This window comes from Thermothielavioides terrestris, chromosome 1, assembly GCF_000226115.1.
Source record: "Thermothielavioides terrestris NRRL 8126 chromosome 1, complete sequence".
NCBI classification, from domain to species: Eukaryota; Fungi; Ascomycota; class Sordariomycetes; order Sordariales; family Chaetomiaceae; genus Thermothielavioides; species Thermothielavioides terrestris.
In genome coordinates this window covers 6,199,090-6,225,079 of record NC_016457.1, presented here as the reverse complement: position 1 = coordinate 6,225,079, position 25,990 = coordinate 6,199,090, and the positions used below count along the sequence as shown (strand labels likewise).

Below are 25,990 nucleotides of genomic sequence, written 5' to 3'. Positions count from 1 at the left end.
TAACTACACACTCCCGCTTAGCCTACAATGCGGCACTATCCGGATCCGAGCCTCCGAGACTCGAAGACTGGTACTTCCGCGGTGACAATAGCAGGTTTTTGCGTCCATGAAGTGTGACGCGAGGTGTCTGTTGACTCGGCGTCCTGCAGCATTAATGCAACCAGTATGGGGTGGCCAAGTATTCTTAGGTCGAGGAACCGTTTATTCTTCCCCCGTGAAATCGTCGAGTCTGCGAGGGAGACGTTGGGTGGGAGCTGGGGATCCTCTGAAGGCTGGAAGTTGGATTGCGCTTTCAAGAACGAACTTACAACCGTCACGGCGCATTGTTTCACTGAATGTTATGGCACGGTCAAAAATTACTCGAATGCAACAAATTTACTCGAAAAGCAAGCTATAAACGCCAATAGAATGCCGTGACACGTCGCTAGGCGCTGTGAACCACATAACCATCCGCACCCCTGTTGGCTTTCCGCGAGGGGGAAAGGGTGTCGAGGCTTGTCGTGTCCAGACGGCGCTCGTCGATTGTGTTGAACTGGGCGGCGGCAGGACGGTCCTTGTCGCCCCGGATGAGGGCCCGGAGAACGGGGATAGAGGCGGCCATGATGGTGATGGCTCCCTCTGCGCCGCCCCAAAGCGTGACGGCGACCGTGTCGGCTGTTTTCTCGTCAGCATACGATTCCGTGGCACCTCTCTATGTACGGGTTCAACGCACATGCTTGTCCGTTGAGCTGAGGCAGCTTGGCCATCTTGATGAAAGAGGCAACACCAGCGCTGTGAAACATGTTAGCCGGCCGTTGTTGCAACCAAGATGCGAGGGTGACCCGAAAGGGTCCGTACACGACGCCCATGCTCATGGCTGCGGCGACGCCCACTCGTTCTCTCCTGTTCAGTGTTTGGCGCATGTTGATGAGGAAGGTCCAGGGCAGCAGCGCGAGGATCACATCAGCGGAGCCAGACCAGCCTGAGGCGCAGTTCGGTCAGCCAGGCCACCCGTCTTTACCATGACAGTCGTCGACAACAACCACTTACCAGCCGACCACTGATACAGCACGACAATTTTGTTTGGGTCGATGCACCAGCCGTCTATGGTGCTATCCCAGATCTTGGCGAAGGGGTGGCACTTGATCCACATGAACAACATAGCGGTGCCCATGATGAGGTTGAGGGTGATGATGATGAACCAGATGACGGCCCTCAGCCAGCCCTGGAACAGACGGAGCAGAGTCACGGCGAACGAGGTCTTGCTCCAGACAGCGGCAAGGACGGAAAAGAAGCCGGCGAAGACGGCGATGAAGGGCATCTTGGGAAGATTGGCGGGATTCATGTCGTAAGTGTTCTTGCCGTAGTCAAGGCTGACGCAGACCGAGGTCGTGGCGGCCGACACGGCGAGGGAGATCTATCACGGGCAGCCGCCTAGCATCAGCACGGTGTCTCCAGGTCGAGGAAACAGAAACGCCTAGTTTCGTGCACAATGTAGCCGTACGTACCCATGCTGCAATGAGCAGGTAGTCGTCCCACCAGAGCTTGCGGCCGCGGTGAAACTTGCAGTATATCCTCAGAGCGAGAAAGACAAAGGCGAGGCTGGTGAGCAGCCAGAAGACGAGGTTGAGCTGCGGACCGAGGTCGACGTGGGGGAGCCCGTCATCGGCGGCGCGGGTGGATACCCATATGTCCCGCAGTCTTGTCCCGCGTGCGCCCATGTCGAGAAACCCATGAGGCGGCAGCGGCCGGGCAGCCCAGCACGGCTGGATCTGTGCCGGCACAGCGCTGCCGTGCCCGCAGGATGCAGCCGCGGGAGGAAGTGCGGCTCGGTACGGAGCAAGCGGCTCGTTCCGTCCGGGCCCGGGGGGCCGGGGACGCACAAGGTCAGCGGCGAATTCCGGGTGCGCAAATTAGCAGAGATGCAGTCCTTCGGAGGGTGGAAAACGCGCCGGTCAACAACTCCGGTGAGCTGTTGTCATCTTCAGGAACGCCGTCGATTCTCAACAAGCGGAACCGGCGGAAGTCGACTGGCAACAAAACGCTGGACGGCGGGCCAGCGAGCAGCACCGCTGGCGGGAATTTGCTTGCTTTATTTTTACATATCGTCTTGCCCGCCCGCACCGTCCCCATCGATCGGTTCCTAAGCGAGGTCCGCGAGCTATCCCAAGGTGGATCATCCGCCGCGGACTGCCGGCCATCCAAGCTTGCGCACGGACGGACAGCGGGCGAAGCGCCACCAGAGTGACCTAACGTTACCCTCGCTCTCGGTTTTCTGGTGAACCAAACCCCTTTCTTGACTGGTTCATCTTCCCCGGACCTCCCCAGGCGCGCAGGGGCCGGCCCGCGTCGCTCCCCAGGTCACCGGGATCCCATCCGAAGTGGCGCGAAGTGATCAGCTTTTCATCTTGAGCACATTTCTGCTAGGCTCCAAATGGCCGTCCTATTCGATGTTGGTTGAGAGGCTGCAACAAAAAGTCGCCTCTTCCCCCGCATCCCGCTGCACCGCGGTGACATCGGGTTTCGCGTTCGTAATCGGAGTCGCAGAACCGTCGCACCACCCACCTGGTTTCGTCGAGGTGCGTGTGCGCTAGTTATGTACGCTTGTGCCCAACAAGCACCGGCACATCGGGATCTCGGCGTGTCTCCGAGCCCGTGGCTGCGCCAGTGCCAGGAACCCAGAATTGAGCATCGGACCTTTCAACTAGTTAGGTTATTCAAGTCCTTCCGTCTGTGAGCCTGGACAGTCAAGCCAACCTTCTCTCTTTAAGCCACCCGCCCATTCTCTGACACCCTTGCTCCCGCTCAACCTGGACCTGGACGCGATGCCGCCAATTTGCGTGCTATGTATCCATCTCGTTTTCTCTCTCTCTCTCTCTCTCTCTCTCTCTCTCTCTCTCTCTCTCTCTCTCTCTCTCTCTCTCTCTCTCTTTCTCTCTTTATTTTTTTTAGAAAATATTTTTACTTTGAGGATAATGAGAGATTCAATCCATCCCTTCTGAATTTCTCTTCCCCGGAGATGATTGTCCTGCAACTCCAGCCCTGGCCAGGCGCAACGATTTGACCGGCTTGTGGGCGGACGCCGGATGTGGACAGTGCGCACCAAGCCGCCACCCGGAAGATCCGGCAGGGCCAGAAGTTCCCGCCAAGACCTGAGGAGGGTTGGGGTACGCGCCAAAATGCTTCACAACATTGTTAGGTAATACCGACAAGGCTGGCTGGGGCTGGTGGAGGTGCGTGGAGGTGCGTGGAGGCCGTAACGGTTGCCGAGTCTCACCGATGAATCCAACGTTGCATCTTGCGGTTCAGTGATCCTCGCCACTGCCAAACGCCTCAACGCAGGAGCTCGGTTCGGTCCAGATGATCGAAGATCCGTGCCAGGGGTTCCCCACGAGCCAGGTGGCATTTCGGTGCAGTTTACGCTACCTACGCTCATGTGAACGTGGTGTGAATCGCGAGCTGATTACCGCAGAGGGAAAAGGGGCATTGAGCACCAGCCTCCCGCTAAGTCAGGCTGTCACCTGGAGGACAACTTGGCGCTTCGTTGTGAATTCCCTTGAAATCCACACCGCCGGAAATCAAGACGATCCACTCCTCCATACGTACAGGTCATGTTGCAGCACGAAACCCCAGATTCGGTTCGGACGTGCGGTTTTGATTGGCTTCATACACGGACAGGTCACAGACCCGAGATACTCGGCACGGACCTCCATACATACATCTGGAGGTACGGATACACTTCCCAAAAGGGGACCATCAGAATCTCGCCTACGTGCTGTCCAATGCAGTACACGGGGATAGGTCCTTCGGAGACAATAATCGGGGGCTGCCAAATCATCCATCTATCTTGCCCACTTCCAACCTGCCGACACCCCTGAATTGGCTCCCCTGACCTCCTTCCAAGCCTGCCACACGCACTACACTACAGCCACAAATCCCACTGTTCCAAGCCCCCATTACGAGTGCCGCATCTTTCAACTCTCTCTCTCTGACGCTCTCCTCAATGTGCCGTTAACCTGACCACCGCACGAGCAAGGCCGGCCGAGCTGGCCGTGACCGTGATGGCCCCCTGGCCATTAGCACGCACGACCGCCAACGCTCGCCCGCTAAAGGCCTTGCGCGTCGCGGACGCAAACGAGGTGAAGTCCCGGGGATCGCCGTTGTCCGTGGCCACGAGCTCGCCGCCGCCGCCAGACACGGAGAACGTGATCTCATTATCCGCCGCCGGCACGACGTTGCCCTTGCCGTCCACAACCGTGGCCGTCAAGAACGACAGGTCGAGCCCGTCGCCGCTGATGGCGGACCGGTCGGCGCTCAGGCGCAGCGCTGCGGGCGCGCCCGCCGTCACGACCCGGTCGCTGGCCCACGGCTTGCCGTTCTTGTACGCGACCACGCGCACCTCGCCCGCGTGGTAGGTGACGTTGTCCCAGCGGAAGCGGTAGACGGACGCGGACGCGCGGCGCAGCCGGCCCTGCGACCGGCCGTTGACCCACAGCTCGGCCTCGTCGCCGTTGGAGAAGACGTGCACGGGCGTGACCTGGCCGACGCGGTCCGGCCAGGTCCAGTGCGGCAGGATGTGCGCGACGGGGAGGTCGGGCCGCCAGCGCGACTGGTACTCGAAGAAGCGGTCCTTGCCGAAGCCGGCCAGGTCGATGATGCCGTAGTACGAGCTGCGCGCCTCGTAGTACGGCGTCGGCTCGCCGATGTAGTCCCACCCGGACCAGACGAACTCCCCGCCCACGAAGGACGCGTTGTCCTGCGCGACGAAGACCTTGTCGGGCGACGACCCGAACGGGGCTGTGTACAGGCCGTAGTCGCTCACTTCGAGCAGCGTGTCGTTGCCGCCGCTTCCGAGCGTGTAGTTCTCGGGCGCGCTGGTCCAGTTGGTGACGGGGAAGAAGTAGGTGCCTCGGGTGCTCAGGGTCGCCGCCGTCTCGCTGCTGAGGACCAACTTGTCCGGGAAGGCGTCGTGGAAGGCGTAGTAGAGCGGCGATGTGCTGATGCCAGGCAGGCCGGCGTACGGGCCGGTGTCGCGAATGCCCTCGCCTTGGTAGTTGAGGCTGACCAGATCAAGCTCGCCTGGGAATGGCATGTCCGGGCGCGCCGCATTCATGGATGCCGTCACGGGGCGCGTCACATCCTCGGAGTGAACGATTTCGCGTAGCCGCTTGGCGACGGCAGCGCCGGTAGCGCCGGTGGTCTGCTCCCCGACCTCGTTGCCGATGCTCCAGATGATGACGGACGGGTGGTTACGGTCCCGGCGCAGCATAGTGCGCACGTCGGCCTCAGACCATTCGTCGAAGATGAGGTGGAAGTCGTTCGGGTTCTTGCCCAGCTGCCAGCAGTCAAAAGCCTCCTCGTAGACCAGGATGCCCATCTTATCGGCCAGGTCCAGCAGTTCGGGGGCCGGGGGGTTGTGCGAAGTGCGGAGAGCATTGCAACCCAGCTCCTGGAGCACCTCGAGCTGCCGTTGGGCCGCACGCTCGTTGAAGGCAGCTCCCAGCGAGCCGAGATCGTGGTGGCCGTTCACGCCCCTGATTCTGATCAGCTCGCCGTTGACCAGCAAGCCGTGGTTTGAGTCATAAACAACCGAGCGAATGCCAAAATTCGTCGAGTAAGTGTCGACGACATCGTTGTGGCGGTTATATAAACGTGTTACGGCGACATGCATATTCGGCGACTGCGAGGGCGGCGGACCCCACAGCGCTGGCTTGTTGACAGTCGTCGAAGCATTGACCGAGGCCTTCTGGCCCCCTGCCACGGTGACGGTCTGGCGCGGGAACGAGGCTACCTGCCTGCCGGCCGCCCCCGTCGCTGTGTCAAGGACGTACACGTCGGTCACCACACTCAGCGTCTGAGAGGCGTTACCCGAGTTTTCGACCTCGACCGTCAGATCGAGGACTGCGGATGACTTGGACACGTTCTTCGATGTGATGAAGGTGCCCCACTGGCCAACGTGCGTCGGGCTCGTCTTGGTGAGCCAGACATTGCGGTAGATGCCTCCGCCGGGGTACCAGCGTGACGAGTTTCCGGGATTGTCGACGCGGATGGCCAGCAGGTTGTCGTCACCTAGCTTGAGGTGCGGCGTGAGGTCGAGCTGGTAGGACGAGTATCCGTAGGGCCAGCCCCCCACGAGGTGGCCGTTGAGCCAGACGATGGAGTACGACATGGCGCCGTCGATGTCGAGGTAGACGGACTTGCCCTCGTCGGCCTCGGTCATTTGCAACTTTCGGCGGTACCAACCGACGCCTTGGACGGGCAGGCGCCCCATACCGCCGCTGACGGGAACATTGTCCCCGACGTAGAACGGACCTTTGATGGCCCAGTCGTGCGGCAGGTTGACACTCTCCCACGAGGAGTCGTCGAAGCTCGACTGCACAAAGGGGCAGCTGATGTTCGGTTCGGTGGAGGGGGGCTGGTATCGTGCAGCCGGGTCGACGATGAAGTCATTTGCTGACGGCATAACCCACGGTTTCAACACGGTTAAGTCGGTGCGGTTGGCGTAGTCGGTGCGGCTGAGATCGTAGGCCAGCTTGTCTGTGTTGAACTCGCTCCTTGAGAAGCGCCAGCCGGCGTTGATGCTGATTTTCTCGCGTATTCCATCATTCTTAACCGGCTTCGCCTCGACGGACAGCAGCAGTGGGCCTAGAAGGGCGAGATGAAAGGCGTCTGCGAAAAAGCTTGAGGACCACATGGCGGCGAAATGCTCGACCCCAAAGTGTTACACTGGCATAGTAGCTCAAAACAGGTGATTACCTGGTCAACATCCCACGATCTTAAGCACTCCCTCGGCTATTTCGCATCCCAACACCGAGCCAAGTTCCTGGGACCGTCGTAGCTCCGTACATAGGCTAAATCGAGTGCGGTGGGTCTCCAGGAACCCATTAAGCTTACAATATATGCGCTCCAGTGTAATCCGGACAGAGTCCCCGATGGAACGTAGATTCTTCGTTGGTAGCGAACATTTTACCTGCTTATTGGTGGAAAGTGTTAACCCGGAGCTTTGCGCCAGCAAGAGCTGGTAAGGGGGCGCGGGTAAAGCAGCACGCTAAGGGAAGGATCGTCCGGAACGATGCCCGTATTGCCAAAGCTGCTTTTTGGTGCGCATGTATGGAATGATTGTTTGCTGTGGTTAAAGTGCTAGCCTCGTCTCGTTCCCCTCACGGATACTGGCCAAGTTTCGCTTGCTTCGATCTCACTTCCAAACCGCGCATAAACTCGGCAATGTCGGACTCCGGACAAGATATCGCGGCCTGGTGTTGCCCGGCTTGGTCGCCGGATAACCCGATAAATCGTAGAGTGTGTACTCTCGTTGACTGTGGCGTGGTTGAAAGCATCGCCCAAGAATGGCATGAAACGTGGCTGGATCCGCCGCCACGCTACTCTTTTAAGTTGCATAGAAGCCAGGATGTTCCTTCCAAGCCTTCCTGAATTTTCTAGTTGCTAGAGTGAGTGTAGACTTCCCCCACGCTTGAGGGCGGTATCTCTGGTCCCCGCAATATCAACTCCGATCGGTGCGATGTTTCTTGCCGGTAGGAAGATGGGTAAAACGGCTTGGTGATGATTTGAAAGGCGAAGGCGAAGAAGAGGTGTTCCCGGAGGGCCATCGGACCTTCTATGAGGACTTCCTTATGGCAACGAGAGCTTCTAGTCGTCGTTGTGGTTCAAACAGGGCGGTTTTTTCTCCTCACAGGTGCCAGCCGGTTCAGGTCCGTTCTGCGAAACCAGGGGACTCAAGCACTAAAGGTTCCTAAGATTCCGTGCTCGAGCCGCCATGTGTTTGCACATTGCCTCCTGCTAACAGCATGCCAACAGCATCGTGGCGCCAACTGGCGCCAACCAACCAACAACGGCGCCCAACACGGCGTTTGGCACGGGGCCTTTTGCGATCCTGCCTCACGGGACACTCCCGGCCCTTCACCAACGACATGACTGTATAGAGCAGCTCACGTACAGACCCGGTGGTAAGGAAACCAGAATCGCCCGGCTTTTGCAACAGTTGCCGGCATGGAGAGCAAGTTCAATCAAGTCCCCAATGGCGACGAGGAGAAACAAGCCATTGCACTCGGCGGCGCAGGGCAAGCCGTCACGTCCAGCTTGCCGGCTCAAGCAGCAGAGATGACAATCAAACAGATTGTTGCCCACCTCAATGGGGTGTTCCCCGTTGACGATGCGCTGCGCGAAGGTGAGTGCTGTGATCTGCGAGGGCAAGGCCTTGAAAAAACGTAACTCAGATCCCTTCATGAACTAATGAATGCTGTTCTCAGCTCTGCCGGCGGGACGGACCTTGGTGTCGGCTGAGCACTCGGCAAAAAGTGCCTGGACGATCACGGGGAAGCTTACAGCCCGCAACGCCGAGGGATCGGAAGAACAATACTTTGTCAAGGTTCGTTGTCATCCTCGTCTTCAACTCTGAAGGACGGAGGGCTCACCCACTGTGACCAGCTTGCCTTTGGCGAGACAGGCCGCACCATGCTCCGCGGCGAGTTCGAATCCTCCAAGGTCATCCACGGCGTAATGCCCGACTTCGTCCCTACGCCTCTCGCCTTTGGCAAGTTCCGTGCCGCAGAGCCGCCCGCCTACTTCTACCTCTCCGAGTACGTCGACATGGACGTAACCACGCCTCCCGATCCGATCGAGTTCGCGTCGCGGCTGGCCCGGCTGCACGAAGCGAGCCGGTCGCCCAACGGCAAGTTCGGGTTCCACGTGGCGACGTGCGACGGCGACCGGGCGCACCTCGTAGACTGGGAGGACAACTGGGCCGTCTTCTACCGCAAGCTGTTCCTGCGCGTGTGCGAGCTGGACATCAAGAGGAACGGCCCGTGGCCCGAGTACGAGCGGGCAATCCAGCAGGTGGCCTGGAAGGTAATCCCTCGGCTCCTGGACAATATCCGGCAGGGTGGGCGCCCCATCAAGCCCTGCATCATCCACGGGGACCTGTGGGAGGGCAACATGGGCATCCGCAAGCAGACCGGCCGGAGCATTCTGTTCGACGCCGGATCCTTCTACGCCCACAACGAGATGGAGCTCGGCGCCTGGCGGTGCGAGTACACGTCCGTGTTCCGGGCCGACGCGTATGTCCAGGCGTACCTGCAGCATTACCCAGCCGCGGAACCGGCCGACGAGTTTGACGACCGCAACCGGCTGTACAGTCTGAAGGGCGCCATCAACTACTCTGCGGGACACCCCGGCAGCGAGCTAAGGAAGACGTGAGTTGCATGGATCCCTCCCACGCTTCCACTCGGTCGCGTCAGGGTGGAACGTTGTACGGCTGACCATCGCCCGGTGGTGGTGCCAGAGCTTACAACAACATGTGTTACCTCTGCGAGAAGTATGCGCCCCTGGAAGGCATTGCCGCGTACGACCCGTCGACCGATCCGGCTTTGACGGGAGCGCGCATTGTCCCTCACCAGGACACTGCCGAACACCTCATCTGACGCGGTAGAACCAGGCTTGAAGACGGGGAAAGTTGGTATAAGCGCACTCCTTTCCGGACTAGCTCTTCAGTTGCATGGTGGTTTAGGCTTGGCCGGAGTGAAATAGCTCCAGTGTCCGCCTCTGCGAGTAGATCTAAATCGCCATTGACGCATGTCTGAGGGACCTTTGACCATGGTCGTTATCACATTTTCGCAACCTGTATCACCCGGCAACGGATATTCTGGGTAGGTCTCCAACACAAACAAGGGGATCCTCAACGGCCACCTTTGATACGTATTGAGGCTCGAACCTGAGACCTATTCCGCGATATCTAATTCGCTGGCAGCGGATCTAAACCTGTTTCACCTCCATTGCTGGATACGCACCGACTGCAGGAACGGCTGCCGCGGCAATTGGACAGAGACAGGAGCTCGACTAGCCTGCTGCTGGCGGCATCTATATTATTGAATCTGGACGACAAGTCTGAGCCGGGCGTCACAGCCTTGCCTTTGCATCATGCCCCGGCAGTCACAGGAGGTACTCGTTGAACCAGGTGACGGCCTGCTGGAAGGCCTGCTCCTTGGCAAACTTCTGGGCCTTGATGCTCGGGTCGCAGCGCACGGCGAAACCGTGTTCGACGGCCGAGAACAGAGTGATCTGGTATGGCTGGCCGACTTCCTTGAGGATCTCCTCGGACCGGTGGCGCTTCTCGGCCGGGAAGATTTGGTCGGTCTCGGCAGCCGAGATGGCCAGCGGGCCCGTGATGGCCTGGAGCTCGTCCTCGTCGACGAAGGACGGGTGCGCGATGTAGCCGACGTTGATGCCGTTCTTGTAGTGGCGGATAACGTACTGTGGAGCATCTCAGCATTGCGGGATCCCCTCTTATTCCAACTGATCAACGCACCTTGGCGCCGAAGCAGTAGCCGACAGCCCCGATCTTGCTGATGCCGTAATCCTCCTTCAACGCCTTGAGACCGTCCACCACGATGGGGTCCACGAACTCCTTCGTATGCGGGTTGTTGCCGTCGGAGCCCTTGTTGAGCCAGTCCATCAGGTTGAAGCCCTCGGGGCGGTTGAGTGGGATCGGGTCGCCATTGAACACGTCGAGCACCAGGGTTAGGTAGCCGTTGGCGGCGAAGTGGTCGGCGAGGAGCTTGCTGTTCTGCCAGATACCGATGACGTCCGGGATGTAGAGGATGCCGGCGCCCTTGTGCTCCTTGTCGGCGGGGGGCTTCGCGAGGTAGGCGTCGTACTTGCCGGCAACGCGGACCATCTCGCCGGTCGGCGTGCCCCTGTGGTGCGGAGACAGTTCAGCTCAGCGGGGCTTCATGGCAGGCGGGAAGAGGGGGAGAAGGGGGGGGGGAGGGGGGAGAGGGAGAGAGAGGGAGACGCACTCATGCCGGAAACCGACAGTGCAACATCTCGCAGGCGGGTTCGAAGCCATGGTTGTGCCTGGTGTTTGTGCGGGCTGTGGCAGGATGTAGCAAAATTAGTGTCGTGCGGTCGTGCGAAACAGCGATTTGGATGGTGGTCGGAAGAGAGTTGCGAGAAAGCAGAACGAAGGTCGGGGTCCGCACTTTTTTCGGAGTATGCAGGGCAGGATCGCAAATCGAAGCTTCTCGATCGGAAGCATACTGCCCTGTGGGATGGATCCTACCGAGACCGGTTTGCCCAATTTTGCGACCTCACCTACCCCTCACTCTGATCCCGAGTTACCCCTCCATCCATCCATCCGCCGTGAGCGCAGCATACCACACCAAGTGAATTACCCCCACAGGCTCCTTTATCAATCAAATGTCCCGCCGAGATGGCATGTCGAGCCGGAATTTATGTTATCTCCGTCAATCCAGATTTGGATCATTCCTCACCAGACATTCGGTTACAGCATCCGAGCAACAAATGGATACTATATAACGGTGACTACGTGGCTGAGTTATCCGCCCACCGCGCTTGCTCGGGAGGTTCGGCTCGATGGGAACGGCCGACACGGTGACGCAAACAGCGCAAACGTCATGGAAGCTTCGCTCCTAACAAATGGGACCAACCCCCTTAAATCCACTATGCAGATTCCTTATTTCCACTAGTCACTATGGACGGTCCGTGCACCCCCACCAAAACTTGGCAGTGAGTGTCACCACGCTCCCTAGCTACTACATCGCTACGGAAATTGCTTCAAACTGACGATGCTGCTAGTGCTGTTGAGGCTAGCAAATGCAGAAATATCACCAACGAACTGCTCCCTAGGCTAACCACCTAGTGGTGTAAACACTGGCTCGCAAGGGAAATATTGCCCGCCTTGACCGCCTACTGCTCGGCTAGGCCTCTAAGTAGGTAAGTCACGTGGCAATGATCTTATCGATAATACCGCTTATCGATAATAACGCTTATCGATAAGAGACCTATTTGGTTAACACCTAACACAGCTCTATCTCCCTCTTTGCAAATGCTCTCTCCTTTGGTAAGCAACGTGGCCGTTGACCGTTTGAATCTCTCAACAGTTCCTATCGCGATTCCTGTTGTGGCATGTCAGCTAGGGAGCGTGGTGACACTTGTTGCCAAGTTTTGGTGGGTGTGCACGGACCGTCCCCGGTGTTAGTGGAAATAAGGAATCTGCATAGTGGATTTAAGGGGGTCGAAATGGGACTAGCGCAATTAACGTCCCGCACTGCGCCGGGGTCTGGGCAGGGCCCCCTGGACTGGAGGAGCTGTGTGGATCGTATGTTTGTCAAATCGGAAACAGCAGTTCCAATAACTAAATAACAGTGCTCACGATTCATTTCTTCATGTTATAGAGCAACCAGTTGTATCTGCAACAGAAAAAGCTGGGTATGTTCCGTTGATGTGGCTTTGCAAGTGATATCAAGAGCTTCCGTGGCTTGCATGTGAGGATCAACGAAGGAGCCAAGTGTTGCGCAATATTTGATGCGCCGTGGAAGGATTCAGATGGGGAATCAAGTCAACTGACGCCCATTCGCAGTTACTGTGGAGATCGTTCACGCTGAGCCGCAGGCTCCACCTTAGCCCGGGCCATGCCATGGCCAGGAAACGACTTCGAATTTGACAACACAGTCGCGTTTTGCCTGCCTACTGTGTCCTTGTGACTGAAACATACCAGGTACTATCCACTCCTCGCATCTGGCTATCAATGGCCCACCATCTTCTGGAGGGCCTCGTCGTACCGATTCCCCTGCGGCTTGGCCTCCTGGACGATGCGGCGCATCTCGGCCATCTCGGCCTCGGTCAGCTCCACCTCGCGCGACGCCCAGTTCTTCTCCAGCCGGTGGACCTTGGTCGTACCCGGGATGGAGATGAAACCCTGCGCGGCGACCCAGGCGAGGGCCACCTGCGCGGTCGTGCAGCCCTTCTTGGCGGCGAGCTTCCGCATCTCGCGCACGATGGCCCGGTTCTTGTAGAAGTTCTCGCCTTGGAACTTGGGGACTGAAGCAGGTCAGTGGCGCAAAATATGAGCGTGTTTGCCTCTTGTCGGCTGCGCAAAGAAGGCGTGCTTGGAGAAGGGAACGGCGACTCACTGCTGCGGCGGCCGTCGTTGGGGGCAAAGTCGTCGGGACTGTTGTACGCAAAGTCGTCCACCAGCCAGCCGTGTCCCAGCGGGCCGTAAGCCACGTAGGCCACGCCGAGCTCTCTGGCAGCGTCGATCAGGCCATCCGTTTCGTGCAGCGTCTCGAAAGCGGAGTACTCTGCCTGGACGGCGTCAATCTTGGCGACTGCGAGCGTGTTAGTATGCTCGGCGTCGAGACTTGCAGCCGTGAAGTGGTTCTTACTGGAGTGTGCTTTGCGCAAGGTCGCGGCCGAGCATTCCGAGAGCCCAATGTATTTCGTCTTGCCCGTCCTTCGGAGCTCGTCAAGGACAGGGATCGACTCTTCAAGGGGCGTGTCTGGACAGAGAGCGTCAGTGGATGCAAAGTTACGCGAGGTGCTCGGCGGTCATCATACTCGGGTCAATGCGATGGAGGTAGTACAGGTCAGGGGTGAATCCAAGCCGCTCAATAGTGCCTTCGATGTACTCCCTGATGTGGGAAGGCTTGTTGGTGACGGTCATCTGCGGACGGGACATGTCAAGGCCGCCCTTGGGCAAGAGGATACCGCACTTGGATGCAACTGCGGGTAATCAATCCGGCCTCAGCACGCAACCGCAAATCACAGACATAAGACGAGAAGATGGAGCCGAGTGAGACCGAAGCGTACGGAAGATCTTGTCGCGAACATTGTGTTTGCGGATGAAGTCCCCAAGGATTTTCTCGTTTACTCCAAGACCATAGATAACCTTGTCAGGTCAGTAACTACAATAATGACTACAGGCATGGATGATGATGGGCTGCGCTTCCGTTGCTGCCAATAGGAGTACAGACTCACTGCAGTATCCCAGAATGTGCATCCAAGCTCAAGAGCTTTGAGCAGCACCGGCTCGGCTTGTTCCAAGGTGAAGTTTTGCCCAAGGCCATGGTTAAAACCCATGGCCCCAAAGCCAGGGACCGGGACCTCGATGTCGCCGAAAGGGAGCGTTTTGATCATTGTGAGTCTTAAGTGGGGATTTGGAGCTATTGGTGGCCACAAACATCGCCCAGAGAGGAGCAGATATTTTTATTCGAACTCGAGCTTATATGGTTTCTTGAGCCCGTTGTTTTAAAGGTTGAGCGTGTGAAATGCCCAGTCGGAGGTAGTGATACTATCTCCGCACGTCGGTGCTGCTCTATGGAATACAGCACACTTTCGGCGATTAAGTGTCGGGGTTTGCGGACAGTTCAACACTCCGAAGTGAGTGCGAGCCCAGACCTATCTCTCTTCACAGTCCATGCTCTAGGTTCCTAAGTTCAAAGGGTGACCAGACGTTCCTTGGACAGGATGATGTCCATGTCTGGCAGGTCTACTTACCTCCCTATCGACACCTCATGCTCTGCTTTTCGACGGAGTTGAAGTGTTGGCTGCTACCTCGACTTTGCAACACTCTGCAACATTTCGACTGGAAGTCTCCTGTTGCTCCGTCGAGACGGGTAGTGCTTATTGCGCTGCCAATAGCACCTAGCAACCAGACTGACTTCCATGTACGACTACATCTGAAAGAAACAACAGCTGCTAGTCGTGTTGGCACATAAGAGGGACGGCCGAGGGGCCGTTTCACCGTCCATTCATGCATCTAGCTAGATCCCGCATCCACAGCAGCAGCTCTTACAAACTGACCACAAGTTTGGTGCCGCTGACGCCCTTCATAAGCCGGTCCAGGCCGGGCGAGATAGCATCGAGGCCCTTGCCGACCACCTCGATCTTGGTCGGCAGCTTGTACTTGCCGCTCTCAACCAGGCCTGTCAGGGCCGACATGGCGGCGTGGCCGCCCTTGGAAGCAAAGACCTGGCGGCCCATGACGGGCCTGATCTGCACGCCCTCGGGCGCCTGCGGGTCCTGGCCGGTGACGGGGTGCGAGACGAGCTTGGGCCCGGCCGGGTTGAGCGCCGAGAAGATGGACGGCTCCGTCGCTGTGGCCGCGACCGCGTCAAGGATGGCGTCGACGCCGGCGCCGTCGGGCGTGGCAGCCCGGATGGCCGACGTGTCCTCCTGGGCGGACCGGTCGAAGCATTGGGTGGCGCCCAGGGCGAGCAGGCGCTCGTGGTGCTGGGGCGAGCTGGTGGTGAGGATGGTGGCCGAGGGTAGGGCCATGCGGAGGAGCTGGATGGCGCCTGCGCCGACGCCAGAGCTGCCGCCCACGACGAGGATCGACTTGAGGGAGCTGCTGCCGGTGGGGTCGAGGTGCGTCAAGGGGACGCCTAGCCCACTGACGCTGGCCGCGGCGGTGAGGTAGCAGATGCTAAACACGTTTTTGCCGTGTTAGTCAACAAGAAAATCAACGCCTAAGAAAGTAACGAGCGCCTTACGGAAGCGATGCAGCCTCTTCGAACGACAGAGAGGCAGGCTTCTTGGCCACCAGATTCACGGGCACGGTGATGATCTCCTGGAAGGCGCCAGCACGTGCGGCCATACCGCAAAGGCTCAAAACCTCGTCGCCAACCTTGAAGTCCTTGACAGCATCGCCGACGGCCTCGACGATGCCAGCACCGTCAACGCCGAGCACCGCGGGCCATGCCGGCACCACGATGCCAAACGCCCGGTTCTTCCAGTCGAGCGGGTTCAAGGCCACCGCCTTGGCGCGGATGCAGACCTCGTCCGGGCTCGGGGTGGGGCGCTCAACCGAGACGACGGTCAGCCGTTCGCCTCGTTGGGGGAGCTGGAGCTGCTGAACGGTCGACATAGTGGAGGTAGTTGCTTGGCGCGTCAGACTTGGCGTGAAGAAGAGGATCGATCTGGGGAAGGAAGACAGAAAGATCTGAACCCCAGGCGCTTTAACAACAACCCTCAGCCCCCAAACGCTGAGGCATTAGCCAGCTCTGCGAGACTTGCAAACATCATAGGCACGGAGTTTACCCCCGGAGTTAACCTCGCGGGTGCTGTTGGCACTAAGATCGTGGGTGCTGTTGGCACTATGCCACAGACACCTCGCTTCCAGGTTGTTCCACGAGAGTTTGGATATGCGTGACACCCTCTTCTCCGTGGCGAGGCATCATTGCGAAGCCCTGGACATGGTCGGATTTAAACGAAACAAATCCAGTGTAGGCGCTCTTGTATCGTCGGTAAGCTGCGTAACCAACACCGGTCGTCGGGCTAGCAGACGTCCACCAAGGCACCTGAGGGGGGTTGAAATATCAACAGTGGTCCGGTACCAGCAGGTTACAGAGCTTATTGTCCCGGTCTCTCTACATGCCGCATGGGAGGCACCATATAAGGGCGACACCCCTGTCTGTAGTAACCAAGGCTCCCAATAACTCAAATCTAGCCAACTCAACTCAATTAATTCCAACGCAATCCAACGCAATTCGGCCCTGTTGGCAATCAAATATCGCCCTGGATTTGACTTGATTGAATTGACTGATTGCCAAGACCGTATATTACCTAGCGCCTCGCAAGATGCCGCCTAGCCTAGCCTAGCCTAGCTAGCCAGCCACCATAGCCACCACCAACCGCCCTGTTTTTTCCTACCCTCCAGTCCAGGCTTAGTATATAAACGGAGCCAGTTATAGAGTCGTATCGCATCGCCAGCTCTCTAACTAAGCTAACCGACTGCCCTAGCAAGTGCCCTAGCTATAGCTATATCTGAGACTTCTATAGGCCTGCTTATAGATATATTATACGGCTAGCTAAGCGTTCTAAGTATAGCTATACAGTTGGAAGCGCTAGCTGGCACCAACCTCGAAGAGCTGCCTTATAATTCTATCGCCAAGTGGCCAAAGGTTGTACTATATGGCAAGCAGTATATCCTAGAAGACTGGCTAGCTAACAAGCGGCCTTAGAAGTCTTAGATTACAAGCTATAGGAGCTTCCTCGTCGAGGCTACTAATAGCAGGCTTAGAGAACTATCCTAGTATTGTAAATACTGTAATAGGATCTTTAAGGTAACTACAACTAGCAGTGCTATAGCCTATCTCTCTACTAAATATAACCGCTATAACGATATAAAGGAACAGCTAGCGAAGAGATCGAAGTTATTAGTCTTAACCTTATAGCGAGCTACAGTAGCTAGTACCTTAGTCGTTAAACCTACTACCAATTCGATTAAAGCATTACTTATTACCTAGATCGTTTACAACGACCTCCCTTTCATAGTTGTTGAAGATCTATCTGTCATGCCCTAGAACCACCCTAACCCACGGGACCCGCCTTAGCACCCGGCACAGCCCTCGGGACGCGCCTCGGCACCTAGCACAACCCTCGGCCTAACCACCTTGCCCTACATCCGGCACCTGGCATAGCCCGGCCAACCACAGGGCACTACGCAGGTTATCTACGTACGCTACTAGGGTGTACGTCAGTAGCCCGGATTACGCGAGCTACCTAGAGGAGCGATCGGAGGGGCATAGAGCTAAGCGAAATACGGGGCATTAGGCTAAGCAAATACGGGGAATTGAGATATTAGGTCGGCAATAGAGCGGATTAGGCGTACTTAGGGAGCTATATAAGCGCTATAGGATAGCCTAGGAAAGGATCTACAAGCTTAGGAATAGAGGCTAGCCGATATAGAGGAAGATCGAGGGCTAGGATAGAAGAGATAAGGAGGATAGAACCTATAGGCAATAAGAGAGGCCAACGTTTAATACAACTACCTATACCCCCCTACCTCATAGCTATCCTATAGCGTATACTCTATATATACCTTGCTTATACTCTGTCACTTCAATGTATACCCCCTTCCTTCTAGGAGCCCCTACTCTTAACAAGTTGAACGCTCTTATTCTATCCTAGGGAGTTGAACTAGTGGAGACGAGCTATAGCCTAGACCTACGCCTATACTACGTTTAAGTAGAGCTTTATACCTTTGCAATCTTAGATACTTTCTACCGATCTGACCTTTTTGTATACCTTCTCTACACCGCCTATATCTAACGCTACTATAGGTGAGAGCTCCTAGTACACTTAGATTGACCTAAACAGCTCCTATATAGTGCCTATCGACCCTCTACTCTCTATCTAGAAGCGCGATCTTACTAAGGAGGAGCGCTATCTAAGCACTAAGATCGCTTTTAAACATCGTTGTTAAGCTATTCTCTAACTATAAGCTTAGTATATATAGCTTCTATACTAGAATGCCTAGCTTATATATATTGCTAAAGGCGCTACCTCTTTGAATTCCGACTCTTTTGCCGTCTAGGCTACTAATACTATTGTATTAGCTATATCTATTACTATACCTATGCCTATACCCACTTCTACATCTACTTCTATGTCTATTGCTACGCCTAAGGTTATATCTATAGCCGTTACGCCTATGCTTATACCTATAGCTATACCTGTGCCTACACCTATTGCTATCGATATCGTTCTACCTACTACTAATCCTAAGCTTAGCGCTCCTATTGCACCTTCGCCAATCCTTCCTAGCGCTATAGGAGCTCCCCTCTAACGTACTACTAGCTTGAACTACCTTATATATAGTGGTAAGGATACTTCTTTGCTCTAGGCCTTCTTATACAACTATTGTACTAACTTCTAGCTTATAAGCTACTTACTTAATAGTAGCAATTGCATTATATATATAGTAAGCTACCTCCGAGGCCTACCTAAGAACACCTAGGTAAAGTATATCTAAGAGTAGAAGGCTAATCCTAACTTCTATCTCTTAGCTATTATCTAAGGCGAGTTTATTATATTCTTTTAAAATAAACTATCTAATCTCGATTTATATATCTTCAGTATAGCTATAGAGCTTAAGCGCCTTATATAGTACAAAGATAAGACTGTCCTAAAGTTTGTTAAACGGTTCATTAGTATAATCGCTAATATACCTTCGAAGTAGAATAAATCTACCTATATAATCACCCTCCTACTAAAGTTCCACCTAGAGATTAGCTTTATCCTCAACTACTTCCCCTAGTTACCTACTATATTTTAGTAGCTTATAAGCTTTGCCCACTATATTAAGTATAGTCAGTGTATTGCTAGTACCTCTCGCTATCGCCTTTGCTCGTTAAACAACGCCTCTATAGCTCTATAGCCGCTATACCCTATTAACGTCCTACCTATGCCCTTCTAGCGCCTTGTTCGATGCTTTACCTATAGTAGAGAGGGCTATCGCTATACCAACTGCCCTAAGAACCGCCCTCTTGTCTAGCCTACCCCGCCTTCTACCCTACCTACTCAGCCTATCCCGTCTATAGCTATACCTACCTAGCTCCCTCCTATATAGCCTATACCCTAGCAACCTGCCCCAGATACTGCTATAGCACCTGCTACTACGCCTAAGTCGTACTTAGTTTACTATATCTACAACAAAGTTAGCTATATCTCTATATTCTACCCTAAGGCCATCTACCGTCGTTATAAGCGTATAGGCTATACCGCTATTCGTTGCCTAGAGCCTTTAAATCCGAACAACTAGAATAATCTAAACCTTACTCCGCTTAGGCGCGACTATAGCATTAACGCTATCTAGGAACTTAGGGGGCCTAGATCGTCTTAGATCGAGAGTACTATCCTTATACGCTTAGATAAGAATTAAAAGCCTATAATAGCAATGCTAAATATTAGGTTAGATTATAATATAATTAGTTATAGCTTTCTAGCTAAGTACTTGTAGTTAACTAAGTTCATTTAGTACTTTGGATTTACTACTATTAGCAATGTACCTATTTTAATATATAATATATACCCCCTATATATTTGTATTACTAACCACCTTAGATACTCCTAGACCTATCTACTACGCTTTATAGTCGTAGATATTGAGCTATTTATAATCCTCTTAGGCTAAACTTAGATAGAGATAGCTAAGCTATTCTTTAACTACTATAAGAAGACTTAGACTTACCTAAACTCAAAGCGCTACTTTAGCTTATAAGTTGAGCCTAAATAGGATTAGAGCGATAATACTTTCCTTATTACTATACTTATACTAGTTATCGACCTAGCTAAACCGCTCGACCTAGCTAACCTAGATAACCTAGCTAAAGAAGACTTGCTATAATGTACTAGCCTTATAGCATCTATAGATAAGCGTACAATGTTCTATTCAACTACCTTAAGGAAGGAAAAAGGAGAAGTATAGGCTATAGTCCTTATACGCAGAGTTTTTTAGGAGCTCGCAAAGTAGGTTTGGACCGACGTTATTCTAGGCGCGAGGCGGGCCCGCTATAGGTTCGTCTCAGGGCCGCTATAGATCCTAGGCGTAGCCCTATATACCTAGCCCAGGTATAGCCTAGTCTATAATATACCCCCCTTGCCCCGTTGGGCAATTGAATTAGAGTATATATAACGCTATATCGAATATAGTTTAGGTCCGGTGTAGCGCTAGCTATAATAGACGTTAGTACCTACTACTCGGTTGTATAGGGCCTGCCTCGTTATTGGGGTAGCCTAGCGTAGCTGCCTACTAAGGCCTTACCATTCACGGTCGTCCTATTGCCTAGGCTTGAGTTGTCTATTTATATTGCCCTAGTAAGTCGCTAATTAGCCTTTCCCTATTTCGTATATTTGTATATCGCAATTACATTGTACTAGGTGTACCTACTAATTGTACGTGACCTAGCCTCTACTTATACTATTAAAACCCCCTCCTCCTACATGAACTTTGTGCCCTATATTTTCTTCTCGCTTCTACTATACACCTCTATCCCTCCTTTGTATTTCTATCCTCTACCCTCTCTATACGTTGGCTCTTCCTACTTCGTCTCTATCTTATACCTATTTCCCAACTTTCTTATATATAGCAATGCCTACGTTGCTTACACTATTTTCGTTATACGTTTGTTCTACGCCTTATCGACAATATTTGTTGTTTTTTTTTTTATATAACCGTTCTATATCTACGATACTACTACTTCAACTTCAATATAAACTTAACAAGAACCTACTATACACTTAGTTTATTCTTATAACTCTTTCTCCTTATATACACTTAGCTTTCTACCGTTTCCTTTATACGTACGCCCTACGTATATCTCGTCTACTCGCTCTGACCTCTATAGTAGCTTTCTATTCTCTTTACAATAGTAATACGTTCTTAAAATTTACTTGCTTTGTTTTTATCTATACCCTCTAGAATATTGGCTATAGTCGCTTCGCTTAGTAGTAACGGAGAGGGATATTGTCCTAGAGAAGACAATAACTAGGACTGTAATGTACATTATCCTTTGTTAAGCTTGTTTCGGCCTTAGGCTAAAAGCTAATAGTATCTTAGATAGAACTATAATAATCGTAATAACTCCTTTTACTATACTATTAGCAGCTATACTGTTAAAGGCGATTTAGACAACGAGGATAATGCCCTTTCTAAAGAGGAAGGGGATATCTGTTTAAACTACGTTAAGTAGCTTATATATAGTAACTTCGTTAAATACGTCTAAGGATATAGAGAGAGCTATATAGAGTATACTAAGTTGTATACTAAGTGCTACTAGGATTTAGCACTTTAGGCGACTAACCCCTCCCTATATATTAGTTTAAAACGCCTAATTAAATTCTATATCGACAATAAAGCTATTGTAAAGCTTACTTATATAAAAATCGAAATTGAGCTAGCCTACTATACTATCTTAAAGGCGTCGTTTATCGCCTTTATATATAGCTTCTATAGTACGATTAATATAGCCCTTATATACTAATCTCTAGTACATTTCGCCTTTACCTTTAATATACCCCTAGTCACCTACCCTATACCTTTGATTCTAAGCTAGCGAAGAGCCTTAGTTCTATATTAGGCTCCTTAAGACAATCTTGCTATATAGTACTATAGTCGCTTTATTAAGTATATAGTATAACATTTTAATTCCTCTTAATAGGAGAACTAGCGTATTACAAAGGTTGTCTATACTATAGCATAGTCTTAAGCAACTGTCCTTAAGACGAATTCACGCCTTATAGAGTACGTTATTATATTTACCTCCTCTTCGCCCGTCTATACCCCTTAGAGGTCCCGCCCCTGCCACTTACCCTATATATACGCGTCCTTTTACGACTTGTACTATAGACGACGCCTATCCTCCCCTATAGAGGACGTCTTATATACTTGTTAAGTGTATATGCCGCCCCCGCCTTGTACCCCTTATACACCTATTCTGCCTCTATATATACTCGCCCTACCTATATACTTGTTTAAAGATAAGAAGGAGGAGCAGGATTTGCCGAATGTAGGACCTGTTATAGAGCTAGAGTAGGTAGCGCTACTCGTATATTTTATTGTTTTTTTATATATAGCTATATTCTATTTGGTTTTAAAAGGATAACTAGACTTAAGTATATTGTAGTTTCCCTACGCCTAGGTAGTTATATTTATCTAAGTTGTTAATCTTTGTAAAGTAGTTTATATATAAATATAACGTTTCCTTTTCCTCCTCTAATTCAACACTAGCCTATCGTTATACTATATATCTCCCTATTCCCGCTTAAACTCGTTAAGCGTAGCAGTATCTAAGAAGTTCTTTAAAGGCTTCTATATTAGTTTATTATAACCTATCTACTTAACGTATATATCATAGTTGTTTCCTCTCCCCTTTGTGTTCTAAGCTTTAAAGATCGCCTCTACCCTATACTCTTACTAGGGAATACCCTTCTTCGATATAACCTATATAGGGTCTAGTCGCTTATCTATAACTTTCTACAAAGGGAGTAGGTCGGAGGCTACTTACTCAACTAGGTCAATATAGAAGGTCGAGTATAAGCCGTTTAGTATATTAAACGTCATTGTTAAGAGGGTAGGTATCGCAACTACCTTGTATTTAGTATTTAGCTAGTCGAGCTTTTTACTAGGGTAGTTCGTCTTTATATTGTATAGGGAGAGCTATACCTCGTCCCTAACCTAGAACCGCTTAGCTAGGCGACAAGAGCAGTTTATATTCGCCTACTACTACTACTATATATATACAATAACTGCTTAGGTCTACTCTATTCCCTCTTTTAAATAGCGAAGGAACCTAGTAGTATAGTCTTCTAGGGAGGTAGTAAGCGCTATTAGAATCGTAATAAGTTGTATAGAACTTATATCGAACCTATAGAGAAGGTAGTTTAGACTTACTCCGGTTATAGACGAGTCTCTATTGTTAAATATAAACTAATAGGCTAGAAGATATTTAGGCTAGTTATACTATATAAAGGAAACGAAGATCTAGAGGATCGTCTATACTTTTTAATTGACCTGCTTTATCCCTCTATCTATTTAAGGATAGTAAAACGTCGATAGGAGCTACTCTACCCCTACCGCTTTATATAGTATAGTCTAAAACCTACTTAGCTAGTCCAACCTATAGTTAGTTATAATTTGAGTTAGAAACCTATAGAAGCGCTACTATACGTTATAGAACCAAAGGGTATACTCTTCTACTTCTATCGAGTATATCGTCTTAAGCTATATATACTTAGAGAGGCGATTAGTAATTACTATAAAGTAGCTAGATACCCTCTTATCCTTTGTAGAGAGGTCGGTTATAAAGTTAATAGAGATCTACTTCTAGAAGCGATTAGAGATAGATAAAGATTGTAAAAGCCTTTAATATAGCTATCGAAAGATCTTGCTCTAACGGCACTAATTGTAGTTCCTAATAAACTACTTTACATTAGACGATATAAAGTCCTAGTAGTAATCTCTTTAAAGTATTTTAAATAGCCTATTACGCTCTAGGTATCCTAATATAGCTAAGTTATAGATTTACTAGATGATTATAGTGGTTAGGAGCTCCTATATAGGGAGCTAGAGACGACTATAGAACTAGAGCACGCTTTATATATTAAAGGAGTAGTCTACAATCTAGGTCTATACTACATTCGCCTTCTTTAGAAACTTTTAGGCTCTATTACAAATAGCTTAGAGCTAGTAAGTATAGTGCTCGTCTCTAATAATACTCTTATCCTATAAGGTAGTAAGCTGCTTATCCTCGAAGAGTATCTCCCCTATAGGTAACCTAGCCTCCTCCTATACGCTAGTCTAGTATACTTTAATTAGAGAGAGTAGCTAGGCGATATACTAGTTATCTTTAAGCTTATTCTATTTATACTAAGAGAGTGTATTAGGGTACAAGGCCTAGGATCCTAGCTAGTACTTTAGCTCAAAGTTAAATAGGGAAAGCGTCTTCGCCTATTAGGCCTATCGTTTACTAATTGGATATAGCTAGGTAAAGTACTTAAGGTTCTTATAGTCGATTAGAATAGTAAAGGGGGCTACTATACTCTAGAGCTTTGCTAACTAGGCTTTAAGGCAAAAGATAATAGCTAGTAGCTTCTTATTGTAGATAGTATAATTACGTTTAGTAGGGCTTAGCTTTATAGAGTAGTAGGCTATAAGGTAGAGAACTTTGTCTTCTCTTTACTAAGATAAATACTCGCTAAGCGCTATATTAGAATAGTCTACTTCTACAACTATCTCCCTCTTAGGGTCCTACTAGGCGAGGATTAGCTCTGATATAAACGTAGCTTTAAATATATTAAAGGCTTCCTATTCCTCTTTACCCTAGTAGAATAGGACATTCTTATAGGTAAGGCGTATTAGTAGGGCCACCTTTTTAAAGAAGTTGGGGATAAAGTTACGATAAAAATTAGTGAATCCTAGGAAGCTCTATACTCCTTAGACCTTATAAAGCGCCTCCTATTTATAGATAGCCTTAATCTTCTTAGGGTTAAGGCAGATATAGACCCTTACTTCTATAATGTACCTTAGATACTTAACTTCCTTTATTGCAAATATATATTTCTTAAGGTCTAAGTTGAGGCCTATATCCCTCAGTTTTTAAAGGACTTTATATACCTTCCTTATATAGTCTTTTTAGCTTCTATTTAAGTATACTAAGACGTTGTTAAAATATACTGTTATATAGTCTCTTAGCGTTGGACTAAGAGCATTGTTAATATATCTCTAGAACGTTGTAGAAGTATTTGTAAGCCTAAAGGGGTAGACTAGCTACTTAAATAGTCTAAACCTTATATAAAACGCTATAAGGTGCTTATCTCTCTTAGCTATCTAGATAAAATAGAATATAGCTCTAACGTCTAGCTTTATAAACTATTTAGCTCTAGCTAAGGACCAAAGAGTCTCTTTAATTAGGGGGAGTAGATACTAATCTTGCTTAATAATTTTGTTTAAGGCTTAGTAGTCTACTTAGAACCTCTATCCTCTTTCTAGCTTCTTTATAAAAAGGACTAGAGTAGCTACTAATAAAGAGCTTACCTAGATCTATCTTTTATTCAATAGGTCTATAACCTACTTCCGAATCTCTAGGAGGTAGTCCTTTGGTATATTATATAAAGGTCCTTATAAAAGCTTAGGAGGTTTTCTATCTAAGTTTATTTTAAGACGGATATAATAATTAGCCTTTCCCTAATAAGGGGGTAGGCTATTCGCCTTCTCTTTATCGAAAAGGTTAGCGAAGTTATATAGCTCCTCTAGTAGGGCGACCTTTAGGTCTAGGTTAGTATTGGGCTAGGAGACGGCTATTCCTAGTATAGTAGTCATTTTGTAGATACTAGTGACGAGGAATATATTTTATACCCCTTTAGACTTTTTCCTTTATACTTTATAGGCTATACCTATAAACACTATGCCTATAACTAGGGTAGTGTTAGTTTCCTTCTACTATAAAGAGCATTTATATACCTATAAGCCGCTTTGTGAATTAATAGTAAAGACCCTATTAGCTAGGTCTAGTACAATCCTATAGTAGTTTATCTAGGGGAGCTCTAATATAACGTTGTAGGCTAGCCCTAAGACTATATAGAAAGTAGTAGTACTAATCTATCTATCGATATCTATTGTAATATAGGCAATATATATAATTTTCTTTGTAATTTATACCCCTTTAACTACTATACCTAGGGTATAGGGAGTTGGTAAACTTACCTACTCGATCTTTAACTCTTAATATACTCTCTCGCTAATAGCTCTATAGCTTTAGTACCTACTATCTACTTATATATTTATAAAACTAAAGGAGTTTAGGAAAATAGAGATAAGAAAAGGGGGCTTATCTATTCTCTCTTTAATCTTTATAAACTCGTTTTATAAACGGTTAGGTCCTTTCGGCCTCTATATAAGACTTTGTATAGAGGCTAC

General features: G+C 50.7%; 7 protein-coding genes across 7 annotated transcripts; 1 reads left to right on the top strand and 6 right to left on the bottom strand.

The window, feature by feature from the left end:
- Positions 1–317: 317 nt before the first annotated feature.
- Positions 318–1,424, bottom strand: THITE_2109379 (uncharacterized protein). The gene is made up of 4 exons (XM_003650067.1): positions 1,030–1,424; positions 838–961; positions 713–771; positions 318–654 (listed from the first exon to the last, which is right to left on the bottom strand). Exons 1-4 carry the CDS (start codon positions 1,298–1,300, stop codon positions 425–427), a joined length of 684 nt encoding a protein of 227 aa, XP_003650115.1. The 5' UTR covers positions 1,301–1,424; the 3' UTR covers positions 318–424.
- Positions 1,425–3,549: 2,125 nt separating this feature from the next.
- Positions 3,550–3,918, bottom strand: THITE_2109378 (uncharacterized protein). Its single transcript, XM_003650066.1, has one exon. It carries the CDS (start codon positions 3,815–3,817, stop codon positions 3,659–3,661), a length of 159 nt encoding a protein of 52 aa, XP_003650114.1. The 5' UTR covers positions 3,818–3,918; the 3' UTR covers positions 3,550–3,658.
- Positions 3,919–6,805, bottom strand: THITE_2109377 (glycoside hydrolase family 2 protein). Its single transcript, XM_003650065.1, has one exon. The coding sequence runs from the start codon at positions 6,671–6,673 to the stop codon at positions 3,980–3,982; it is 2,694 nt and encodes an 897-aa protein (XP_003650113.1). The 5' UTR covers positions 6,674–6,805; the 3' UTR covers positions 3,919–3,979.
- A 1,292-nt stretch (positions 6,806–8,097) lies between these two features.
- Positions 8,098–9,416, top strand: THITE_2039488 (uncharacterized protein; the record flags this gene model as incomplete). The annotated part of the gene is made up of 4 exons (XM_003650064.1): positions 8,098–8,173; positions 8,247–8,365; positions 8,425–9,188; positions 9,278–9,416. The coding sequence occupies 4 exons, from the start codon at positions 8,098–8,100 to the stop codon at positions 9,414–9,416; spliced, it is 1,098 nt and encodes a 365-aa protein (XP_003650112.1).
- Positions 9,417–9,647: 231 nt separating this feature from the next.
- THITE_2169547 (uncharacterized protein) lies at positions 9,648–11,027 on the bottom strand. Its single transcript, XM_003650063.1, has 3 exons — positions 10,791–11,027; positions 10,301–10,688; positions 9,648–10,245 (listed from the first exon to the last, which is right to left on the bottom strand). Exons 1-3 carry the CDS (start codon positions 10,838–10,840, stop codon positions 9,925–9,927), a joined length of 759 nt encoding a protein of 252 aa, XP_003650111.1. The 5' UTR covers positions 10,841–11,027; the 3' UTR covers positions 9,648–9,924.
- A 1,511-nt stretch (positions 11,028–12,538) lies between these two features.
- On the bottom strand, positions 12,539–13,929 carry THITE_2037096 (uncharacterized protein; the record flags this gene model as incomplete). The annotated part of the gene is made up of 6 exons (XM_003650062.1): positions 12,539–12,834; positions 12,927–13,121; positions 13,179–13,292; positions 13,351–13,515; positions 13,603–13,681; positions 13,771–13,929. 6 exons carry the CDS (start codon positions 13,927–13,929, stop codon positions 12,539–12,541), a joined length of 1,008 nt encoding a protein of 335 aa, XP_003650110.1.
- A 654-nt stretch (positions 13,930–14,583) lies between these two features.
- On the bottom strand, positions 14,584–15,658 carry THITE_2126226 (uncharacterized protein; the record flags this gene model as incomplete). Its single annotated transcript, XM_003650061.1, has 2 exons — positions 14,584–15,217; positions 15,285–15,658. 2 exons carry the CDS (start codon positions 15,656–15,658, stop codon positions 14,584–14,586), a joined length of 1,008 nt encoding a protein of 335 aa, XP_003650109.1.
- Between the last annotated feature and the right edge of the window lie 10,332 nt (positions 15,659–25,990).